At 39.8% G+C, this 12,212-nt stretch overlaps 1 protein-coding gene across 5 annotated transcripts in view; it reads left to right on the forward strand.

Moving 5' to 3' along the window:
• The window catches only part of WIPF3 (WAS/WASL interacting protein family member 3), a 106,010-nt gene that overhangs the window by 87,273 nt on the left and 6,525 nt on the right, over window positions 1-12,212 (forward strand). For all 5 annotated transcript variants that reach the window (XM_055347260.2, XM_055347259.2, XM_055347261.2 and 2 more), the window contains exon 8: window positions 5,964-6,040. In XM_055347260.2, coding sequence (XP_055203235.1) covers window positions 5,964-6,040 — 77 coding nt within the window. The remainder of the gene's footprint in view (window positions 1-5,963; window positions 6,041-12,212) is intronic.

Below are 12,212 nucleotides of genomic sequence, written 5' to 3' on the forward strand. Positions count from 1 at the left end.
GGGAGGATGGATGGAGGAGGTCCTCAGAGTGATCAGGGTTTGGAGAACCAGGTGCAGATGGGATCAAGGAAAGTGGAGGAGCCAGCGTCCCAGGAGTGCCTGCCTTGGGCTGGATGGAGGATGTGACACCAAGAAGGAACTGGAGGTTTCAGGGGGAGGTGATGGGATTCCTGTCATTTATGGTGAGGGGAGGTGGCTGAAGGGCTACAAGGGGGAGATGCCATGTGGCAGGTGGAGCGCAGGGTATACAGGTCTGGGGCTGATAGGGTGGGGCAAGGGCAAGAACTTGATTTGCTGGCCATTAGTTTGGAGATGGAAATATAGAACAATGAAGGACATGGCTATGATGTCGGCCGGGGTGCGTGAAGTAGGTCTGTCTGTGTGACAGGAGGCTTTAAGCTGCCAATGAACAGGGTCAACTCAGTCCCTCCCAGACAGCCAGGCCCATGCAAGCATTTAATAAACGGGATTTGACTTTGGTGACCTAGACAGAAAGCTGAGGGGGGAAGTAAGGAATTCCTTTTATTATACTGTCACCAAGTTGTAAATCAAGAATGTATACTGTTTTTCTTAATTTAATTCAGTATACTTATTGGCAGTATTGAAATAACTGTGCCCTTGGAAAATGCACATGTACAGAATCCCAGCTACTGGCTCATTCAGGCTCCTTTCCTTCCCCTGAGGCAGGGTTTGCTGACTGGCCACGTTCATGCCATAAGCCCCACAGCTTTCCCTTACACCCGCCTGGCCCCTGAAGGCCTTTTAATTGTAACCTATACCCTAAACCAGAGGTCAGCAAACATTTGCTGTAAAGGACCAGAGAATACATATTTGAAGTAATGCAGGTCTCGATTACAACTACTCAATTCTGCTGATTATTAAATCAATCAGCAGCCATAAATAATACATAAATGAACTGGCATGGCTGTGTTCCAATAAAGCTTTATTTACAAAAACAGGTGTGGGCTGGATTTGGTCTGCTGGTCATGTTTTGCTGATCTGCCCTAAACCATTCCAGAAAACAGATTCCTAAAAACCTCTTTCTGCTCTTCAGTCTTTCTCAGTAATGTGCTGTGGGGTCCCTCAACCTTCAGATTCAGTCAGTTCTAATCTACAGCTAGCTGCATTTTATGCCCATGGTGCTCACTCGCATCCTCAAGAAGAGAAGAAAAGCTACACCCCCTCACTGCACACAGCTTGCCAGGAGGGCGCAACTGGCAGTCTGTGCACCAAAAATAATCTCCTGATGTTTACAAAGAGCAGTTTTTTAAAGAGCCTATTAAATGAACTGACATTGTACAACTTGAAAGGGCAAGTGCAATTTCAAAATTAAGATACTGTTTTAGATTGATGTGGCATCGGTGGACACGAAGTACTCCACTAGCCTCCCAGCAAAATTAAATATGCATGTTCCTGTCATCCCTGTGAGCCCTAGTGCAGAACCTTTTTAATTATATTAGTGTGAATCAGATGTGGCGTATGCCTGTCTGATTACATTTCTCCTTACCAGTTTTCTTCTTGTTCACTGTTGACCTGGCTCCCCAAGACGAGTTCTTCGTGGTCTGAGAGACAGTGTTGATTCCATCAGATGAGTGTGTTCTCATGCACTGTGGTCTCCTATGTGCCCTCTGTCCCCCACCTGCTTGTTTGCTGTCTCTCTTTCTGACACACACACACACACACACGACACACGAGCACACACGCTTAGCTCTTCCACTAGCCATCATCACTGTCTCCACTCTGCAGGTGTTTGCTATTTTCTTCCATTGATTGAATGGCTTTGTTTAGTTTTGTGTTTTGTGTGTGTTGTTTTTTGTTGTTGTTGTTGTTGTTGTTTTTTGCTTTTTTGTTTCATTTTTTTGAGACAGTCTCACTCGTTTGCCTAGGCTGGAGTACAGTGGTGTGATCTCGGCTCACTGCAACCTCTGCCTCCTGGGTTCAACCGATCCTCCTGCCTCAGCCTCCCAAGTAGCGCATGCACCACCACACCCAGCTAATTTTTGTATTTTCAGTACAGACAGGGTTTCATCCTGTTGGCCAGGCTGGGCTCGAACTCCTGACCTCAAGTGATCCGCCCACATTGGCAACCCAAAGTGTCGGGTGGGTGAACCACCGCACACAGCCTAGTTTTTTTTTCCTAATGTTTTTAAAATGCATTAGATTCCTCAATAAGTGAAACATATAATTACCATTATGACCCATCAATTCCACTCTTGGGTATAGGCTAAAAAGAATTTAAAACTAGTGTTCAAACAAGAACTTGTACACAAATATTCATAGCAGCACTATTCACAATAGCTAAAAGGTGGAAATAACTGATGAACACAGAAGCAAAATGTGGTGTAGCCATACGATGGAATATGATTCAACAAGAAATAGGATGGAAGCACTGATACATTGCTACAACATGGATAAACCTTGTGTTAGTTTGTTCTCACATTGTTATAAAGAAATACTTGAAACTGGGTAATTTATAAGAAAAGAGGTTTAATTGGCTCACAGTTCTGCGGGCTGTACAGGAAGCATAATGCCAGCATTTGCTTCTTGGGAAGGCTCAGGGAGCGTCCAGTCATGGTGGAAGGCGAATAAGGAGCACTTGTGTCACGTGACGGAGCGGAGCAAGAGGGAGAGTGTTTGGAGGAGGTGCCACACACTTAACCAGATCTTGCAACAATTCACTATCTCCAGGACAGCATCAAGCCATAAGGGATCTGCCCCCTTGACTCAGACACCTCACACCAGGCCCTATCTCTAAATTGGGGATTACAGTTCAACATGAGATTTGGTGGGGACACATATTCAAACTATATCAAACCTTGAAAATATTATGTGAGTGAAAGAATCCAGAAACGAAAGGCCACATGTTGTATAATTTCATTTAGATGGAATGTCCAGAAGAGGCAAATCCACAGAGACAGAAAATAGATTAGTGGTTTCCAGAGAGAAGAGGAAGAAGGGAATGGTGAGTGAGTACTGATGGATGCAAGGCTTTCTTTTGGCAGCCAGGGCAACATAGCAAGACTCTGTCTTTACAGAAAAATTTTAAAAATTAGCCAGGCATGGTGGTGTGCTCCTATAGTCTCAGCTGCTGGGGAGGCTCAGGCAGGAGAATCATTTGAGCCCAGGAGTTTGAGACTGCAGTGAGCTATGATTGTGCCTGGGCAACAGTGAGATCCTCTCTAGCCTGCGCAACAGTGAGATCCTCTCTCTGAAAAAATTTTAGGCTGAGTACAGTGGCTCATGTCTCTAATCCCAGCACTTTGGGAGGCTGAGGTGGGCGGATCGCTTGAGCTCAGGAGTTCGAGACCATCCTGGCCAACATGGCAAAACCCCATGTTTCTAGTTTCATGTTTCTATTTTTCTATTTGAAGCCCCATTTTTTACTACCAAAAATATAAAAAAGTAGCCAGGTGTGGTGGTGTGCACCTGTAGTCCCAGCTACTCGGGAGGCTGAGGTGACAGGATTGCTTCAGACTGCGAGGCAGAGGTTGCAGTAAGCTGAGATCATGCCACTGCGTTCCAGAGCAAGTCCCTGTCTCAAAGAAAAAAAAAAAAGAAAGAAAACCAGTGGGAATTGCTAACCTATGGTGAAGCCTATTTTATCGCCTAGTGGTTCCCAAACAGGGGAAATTTTGCCTCCCAGGAGACATTTGGCAATGTCTGGAGTCATTTTTGGGTTGTTACAAGTGGCCATAAGCAGGGGGCTGGGGTGTGCGACTGGCATCTAGTGCGTAGAGACCGGGGATACTATTAAACATTCTGCAACACACAGGACCGCCCCCACAATAGAGAATTATACAGCCCAAATGTCAATAAAGCCAAGATTGCAGACCCCTGGCCTAGAAGGTCTTTCTGTAGTGGACAGTAGTTTCTTAAATCTAAGAACAGTCATTTCCAAGGCTACCCTCTCACATGGAATTAGACAAGGGGCTGTATATTAGTGTTTTCTTCTTTTTTTTTTTTTTTTAGTTTTTGCTCAGTTAATAAACTAGCTAAAAATCTAGCAGTTACTATATATTTTGCTCTAAAATATCTTTATTCTAGAACAAGTGCACTCATTAAAAAGTTTTAATGAAAATTACAGTGCCCATTTGATTAATGTGTTATAAATTTTAGAGAACTTTCTACGTGACAGTCCAATTTAAAAAATTGTACCTTACCTTAAAAGGTTTTTATAATGACTTATATATTATATATGTTGTAGAAAAGTTGAAAAAATATTTCTGAAGGGAGTTTTTTGGCCAGGCATGGTGGCTCATGCCTATAATCCCAGCACTTTGGGAGGCCAAGGTGGGAGGATCACTTGAGCCCAGGAGTTCGAGATAAGCCTGGCCAACATGGCGAAACCTTGTCTCTACTAAAAATATCAAAAAAATTAGCCAGGCATGGTGGCAAGCACCTGTAGTCCTAGCTACTCAGGAGGCTGAGGAATCAGAATTGCTTGAACCTGGGAGGCGGAGGTTGCAGTGAGTTGAGATAGCACCACTGCACTCCAGCCTGTGGCAAGACTCTGTCTCAAAACAAACAAACAAAAAAGAGCGTGTTTTTTTTTTTAATGGTGATTCTACCACTTAGAAGGAAACATTTCAGAATATTATTATGTATTTCTCAATGAATTTTTAAAATAGTTGAGATCATTCTATTTATACAAATTCATTTCTCCAAAATGAGTCTTTGTAAATATTCAGTTTCCTGCAGGGTGCAGTAGCTCATGCCTGTAATCCCAGAATTTTGGGAGGCAAAGGCGGGAGGATCACTCGAGTCTGGGAGTTTGAGACCAGCCTGGGAACATAGTGAGACCCTGTCTCTACAAAAAATTTTAAAAGTTAGCTGAATGTGGTGATGCACACCTGTGATCCCAGCTACTCAGGAGGCTGAGGTGGAAGGATCACTTGAGTCCAGAAGGTTGAGGCTGCAGTGAGTCATGATCATATCACTGCATTCCAGCCTGGGAGACAGAGGGAGACCTTGTCTAAAAAATAAAATAAAATGAAAAATAAAATAATAAAAAAAAGGTGCTTAGTACTCCATCATGTAATACTGAACCCTACGTTACCTAAAAACCTGTGTTGAACACAGGTCATTAATTGTTCACTATTATAAATAGTCTATAATGAACATTCATGCTTTTCTGTTGCTTTTTAAATAGCACAGCAATCTGGATTGTTCTGGAGACTTTGGGACATGATTATTTAATGCCTAGTTCATGACAGAAACAGAATAGATAGGTGTCCTACCAGTGCAACAGAGGAAACACCATTCGGAATAACCAATTGAAGGGAGAGTTCTGGAACACCTGAGAATGGGGATTTAAGCTTGGGTAGACCAACCAAAACATGTATCTGTATATATACAGATGTATGTATGGAAATACCAAAAAGAAAAAAAATTGAAGAGATAAACATCAAACTTTTAGCCATGGTGACTCTGGGATAGAAAATTGGGATTGGGGGAGGAACAAGAAGATAAGAGGAACTTTGAGGTTTTTTTCCATTATCTTCTTTATTTTTTGAATTCTTAACTATAAGAATATATTCATATGTAACTTGTGTAATACTTGAGCACAACACACTTGAGAGAATGATTTGGTTCCTCATGGATGGGAGGCCTGATTTGTCAGCAGTTACTCATCTTTTACTTTTTTAGCCAGCCCTGGTATTGCTGGGCACATTGTGGATAATGGATGAGCATCCCTGGAGATGGTATATTTTGGTAAAGAAGTTCTAACATGCATTTATTTGATGGGCCTTAATAATTTGTTCTCTTCTCAGAGTATTAGACATGACTCTTCTGCATCCATGATCTTTGACATAGAAGATGGGAGTGGTGGAAACAGACAGTCTAGGGCCAGGATCCTGAAGATTTCATTGTTTTAAGTGCTGATTTAGAGAAAGTTTCTCTGTGAAACATGCACACCCGGTCCCTGGGCCAATAGATAATGAGATTGTTCTTTTTTCCTTCAGGCCGTACACCTGGTCCCTGGCTCCAAGCGGAGGCAGTCGGGCAGAGCTCTGATGACATCAAAGGCAGAAATTCTCAGGTAACACAAGCCTCATGTCTCTGAATGTAAAACCAGGAATCCTCCTCAGGGGGCACAGAAATGGTAAGGGTATGCTTTCTCCTTAACAGCTTTATATTTTTCCTCACACTCCTTTTCCTCAGGGAAAGCCATTTGGTGGGCCTTTTTTCAAGCCAGAATGAAACACTCACCATTTCAAAATCTGAAGTGTGACAAAAGGGGGCTTCCCTGGAATCACTACTACATATAGAAGCAAGTTTAGCAACTCTGACATTCTGCAACAATCATGCCAATCACTTCCCATTCTTCCTTGGTTATGATGGCCTGTGAGAAAAACTGAATAACATGTATAAAACATAATTCAGTATTCTCTCTCATCTGTAGAATACATGGTTTCTTTTAGCACACTTGGGAGTTTTTTTTTTCCCCCACCAATGTTATAATTGATTTTGGTCAAATTTAGTCACAATTCAAGTACTAGTGCCCACAAGAAATGAACAGAACTAGAAGGCAAGCCAGACAGCTGCTTTTGTGATAAGACAGTCCTTGAAGAAACACCTTTAATCTCACCCAGGGCATCTTGAACAGAAGTATTTCCTAACCTGGACACAGTTCCCTGCACATGACAGGGTCTCATCTTTAAAAGCCCTTTGTTTCTTTGAAAACATGTATTCAGTCAAACAATAGTCTCCCCATTTCTGAATACTATGTGACAGACTACAGAGTCACTTGCAGTTAAACCAGGCAATTCTGCAACTGTGTGGAACATCAAGGAAAGTGACCTGAGAAGGAAGAGGCTAGGTTCCTGGAAGCTAGGATGAGTTCCTCAGAGGAAAAAGTACATCCTCTAGCAGATAAGTATCCCCCTTTTCTAACCGCAGCTGATGCAAGAATTGCAGTAACGATTCTTAGACGATCACAGGTTCAAAACTGTGTGTATGATTGTAGTTAAGGAAGAAGTATATATACATAGGAAAAAAGACAGGAAGAATATACACAATATTGTTAACAGGTAGAGAGAATTCTGAGAAGATGGCAGAGGAGAAAGCACCAGGAATCTGTGGACAACAATTGCATTGGCAGAATCTGTCTGATGTAATTTGTCTCATGTATTTTGGAACTCTGGGGTTCATTAAAGGCTTGAAACTTCCATGGGAAAGCTTGGACAGTAAATTGTGCTCTTAGTACAATAGTAACTACTCATCCTCCACCCCCCACCCCATGGCAGGCAACTGGGCATGTGTTCCTGGAGCAGCTTGCACACAGCTTGCAGGAGCCAAGGTGGGCACAAAAAAAAAACCCTGTCCTTCAGATACTGGGGAATCTGTTCTCTGATTGCTTATTGCTGCTTCTGATCACAGAGGTACAAATAAAGAGATGGGCAGCCATTGTTGCACCTCCTCTTATTGTTGTAAATCCCTTTCCCTCTGGCTGAAGTGGCCTCCTGGGGATTTCAAGGGCTGGTGGCCATTTTGTTCCTCCTGTCCTTGCTCTTTTTTTTCCCCCATTTGGGAGCCAAACATTAAAGATGAACATTCAAAGGCTACTACATATATGATGAAAATTAGAAAGTGACCACATATGCCCAGGGAAAGGCACAGGCTCAGAAAAGACCAAGAAGACCTTAAGATTACACCTCAGGCTGATTCTTAGCACAAAGACAGCCTACAACAATCAAAAAAATAAAATGAACAAAAACAATAAGAAAAACCAGCAAACCCTGGGGGAGAGAGAGAATTGATATCTAGAGTTACCACATTATTAGATTAAAATGTAGAGTTTTCAACAACAACAAAAATCACATCATACAAAGAAACAGGAGAGTATGGCCCATTCAAAGGAAGAAAAAAAACAAATCAATAGAGACTGCTCTTAAAAAAGACCTGATGGGAGATCTACTAGACAAAGACTTTAAAACAACTGTCTTAAAGATGCTCAAAGAACTAAAGGAAAATGTGGAGAAAGTCAAGAAAAGGATGTATGAACAAAATGGAAGTATCAATAAAGAGGAAAAAAACATTTTCTGGAGCTGAAAAATACAACAAATGAAATGAAAAATTTACTAGAGGGGATAAAAGGCAGACTTGAGCAGGCAGATGAAAGAATCAACAAACTTGAAGATAGGACAACTGAAATTATTGAGTCAGAAGAACAGAAAGAAAAAAAATAAAAAGTGAACAAAGCCTAAGAGATCTGTGGGAGACCATCTAGCAGATTAACACGCTTATTGTGGGAGTTCTAGAAGGAGAAAGGAAAGAAAAAGGGTAAAAAAGACTCTCTGAAGAAATAATAGCTCAAAACTCCCCAAATTTGATGAAAGGCTTGAATATAAACATCCAAAATGCTCAGTAAAGTAAGATGAACTAAAAAACCACACCAAAGAAACCCTATAATCAAATTTTCAAAAGGCAAAGAGAAAATCTTGAAAACAGCAAGAGAGAAGTGACTCATCACATACCAGGGATCTTCAGTAAGATTATCAGTAAATTTATCATCCAAACTTTGAAGGCCAGAAGGTGGTGAGCCCATATATTCCAAGTGCTAAAAGAAAAAACTGTCAAGCCGTAATTTTCTACCTGGCAAAACCATTCTTAAAAAGTGAGGGAGAAATTAAGATATTCACAGATAAACAAAAGCTGAGGGAGTTTGTTACCACTAGACCTGCCCTGCAAGAATACCCAAGGGAGTCCTAAAGGGTCAAATGAAAGGACACGAAACAGTAACTTGAAGCTGTAGGAAGAAACAATGACCTCACTAAAGGTAACTATATGGCCAATTATAAAATCTAATATTATTGTAACAACAGTTTGTAACTATACTTCTTGTTTTCTACATGATTTAAAAGACAAAACATTTTTAAATTTTTTAGTTTAAAAGCTAGTGTTATTGTAACTTTGGTTTGTAACTATATATTTAGGGTTATACATAATTTAAGAGACTAGTGTATTTAAAAGAATTATTAATTTATGTTTTGGGGCACACAATATATAAAGATGTAATTTGTTCACATCAACAACTAAAAGGAGTGGTGATGGAGCTGTAAAAAAGCAGATATTTTGTATGTTATTGAATCTAAGCTACTATAAAATCAAATTATAGTCTTATAACTTTAGGATGTCAAGTGTAATTCCTATGGGCTATGGCCTGAATGTTTGTGTCCCTCAAAATTCATATGCCAAAACCTAATCCCTAATGTGACAGTATTAAAAAAGTTGGGCCTTTGGGGAGGTGATAAACCATGAGGGCAGAGCCCTCATGAATGAGATTAGTGCCCTTATAAAATAGGCATAAGGGAGCTTGTTCATCCCTTTCACCATGTGAAGATGCAGTTTGAAGGCACCATCTAGCAGACAGCGAGCCCTCACAAGACACCATATGTGTTGGTGCCTTGATCTTGGACTTCCCAGCCTCTACAAATTTAAGAAATAAATTTCTGCTGTTTTCATAAATTACTCAGTGTAAGATGCTTTGTTATAGCAGCCTGAAAAGACTAAGACACCATGGTAACCACACAGAAAATAGCTATAGAATATATACAAAAGGAAATGAGAAACAAATTTAAACATTTCACTACAAAAAAAGTCAACTAAACAGAAAAGAAAGGGTATGAGGTACAAAAAAGCTATATAGAAAACAAGTAGCAAAATGACAGAGTAAATCCCTCCTTGTCAGTAATTGCTTCAAATGTAAGTGGATTAAACTTTCCAATCAAAAGACAGAGATTGGCAGAATGGATTTTTAAAAATCTGATCCAACAGTATGCTGTTTACAAGAGACTCAGTTTAGCTATAAAGACAAATAGGTTGAAAGTGAAAGGATGGAAAGAGATATTCCTACTGTGATCAAAAGAGAGCAGGGGTGGCTCTACTAACATCAGGCAAAATAGACATTAAATCAAAAAGTTTACAAGAAACAAAAAGGACATTATATGTTAATACAAGTTTCAATAGAGCAAGAAGACATAATAATTACAGATATTAGTTCACCTAATAACAGACCATCAAAATGCATGAAGCAAAACTGACAGAATTAAAGTGAGAAATAGACCTATAATAATAGCTGAAGAATCAAATATCCTACTCCTAATAATGGGTGAAACAACCAGACAGGAGATAAGGAAAGAAATAGAGAACACAAAAAAGCTGTATATAACAGACATATACAGTACAGTCTACCCAACAACAGCAGTATATACATTCTTCTTAAATGCACATGAGACATTTTCCAGGAGAGACCATTTGTTAGGCCACAAATTAAGTGTCTTAAATGATTTTAAAAGATAGGTATCAGGCCAGGCATGGTGGCTCATGCCTGTAATCCTGGTACTTTGAGAGGCCTAGGTGGGTGGATCACCTGAGGTCAGGAGTTCCAGATCAGCCTGGAACATGGTGAAAACCCATCTCTGCTAAAATACAAAAAATACCCAGCCATGGTGGTGGTGGACACGTGTAGTCCCAGCTACTTGGGAGGCTGAGGTGGGAGAATCACTTGAACCCAGGAGGCAGAGGTTGCAGTAAGCCAAGACTGTGCCATTGCACTCTAGCCTGGGCAACAAGAGTGAAACTCCATCTCAAAAAAAAAAAAAAAAAAAGATAGATATCAGACAAAATATCTTTCCTAGCACAGTGGAATAAAATTATAAATCTAGAACAGAAGTAAAACTGGAAAATTCACAAATTTATAGAAATTAAACACTACACTCTTAAACAACCAATGGATCAAAGAATAAATCAGAAAGGAAACTATAAAACACTTGGAGATTAATTGAAATGAACATACAACATACCAAAATTTATGGAACACTGAAAGCAGTGCTAAGAGGGAGATTTATAGCTATAAATTGTTACATTAAAAAACAAGAAAGTTATCAAATCAGCAACCTAATTTTACAATGTAAAGAGCTAGAAAAAGAACAACAAACTAAACCTAAAGCTAGCAAGAAGGAAGGAAATGAAGAAAATTAAAACAGAGATCAATGAAATAGAGAACAGAAAAACAATACAGAAAATCAATAAAACCAAAAGTTGGTTATTGAAAAGATTAACAAAACTGACAAACCTTTAGTTAGATAGACTAAGGAAAAAACAGAGAAGACTCAAACTGCTAAAATCAGAAATGAAAGTGGATACATTACTACTAATCCAACTTAAATAAAAAGGATTATAAGAGAGTATTATAAATACTTTTATGCCAAAAAGTTGGATAACCTAGATGAAATGGACACATTTCTAAAAACACAAAACCTACCAAGACTAAATCACAATGAAATAGAAAATCTGGCTGGGCATGGTGGCTCACACATGTAATCACAGCTCTTTGGGAGGTTAAGGTGGGAGAATTGCTTGAGGCCAGGAGTCTGAGCCAGCCTAGACAACATGGCGAACCCTGTCTCTACAAAAAAATTTTTAAATTAGCCAGATATGGTGGTGCGTGGCTGTAGTCTAGCTACTTGGGAGACTGAGGTGAGAAGATTGCTTGAGCCCAGGAGTTTGAGGCTGCAGTGAGCTATGGATTGCACCACTGCACTACACCCTGGGTGACAGAGTGAAACCCTGTCTCAAAAAAAAAAAACGAAAAAGAAGATAGAGAGTAGAAGGATGGTTACAAACTAGTGGGGGAGTGGAGTTGGGGATGGTTAATTGGTATAAAAAATAGTTAGAATAAATAAGACCTACTATTTGATAGCAAAACAGGGTGACTATAGTCAATAATAATTTAACTGTGCAGTTTAAAATAACTCAAAGAGTATAACTGGATTGTCTGTAACCCAAAGATAAATGCTTGAGGGGATGGATACCTGATTTTCCTTGATGTGATGATCACTCATTGTATACCTGTATCAAAACATCTCATGTACCCCATAAATATATACACCTACTATGTACCCACAAAAAAAAAATAGAAAATCTGAATAGACTTATAACTAGTAAGGACATTTAACCATTAATCAAATATCTCCCAAAAAAGAAGAGCTCTGGGCTTCATGGCTTCACTGGTGAATTCTGCCAAACGTTCAAAGAACTAACCCAATCCCTCTAAAAGCTTTCCAAAAAATTGAAGAGGAGGAAACACTTTTTATCTATTCTATGAGGCCAGCATTATCCTGATACCAAAGCCAGACAAAGACACAAGAAAACTGTAGACCAATATCCCTTATAAACACTGATGCAGAAATTCTCAACAAAATACTAGC

The sequence above is a fragment of the Gorilla gorilla genome, chromosome 6, assembly GCF_029281585.2.
Source record: "Gorilla gorilla gorilla isolate KB3781 chromosome 6, NHGRI_mGorGor1-v2.1_pri, whole genome shotgun sequence".
Classification (NCBI taxonomy): Eukaryota; Metazoa; Chordata; class Mammalia; order Primates; family Hominidae; genus Gorilla; species Gorilla gorilla.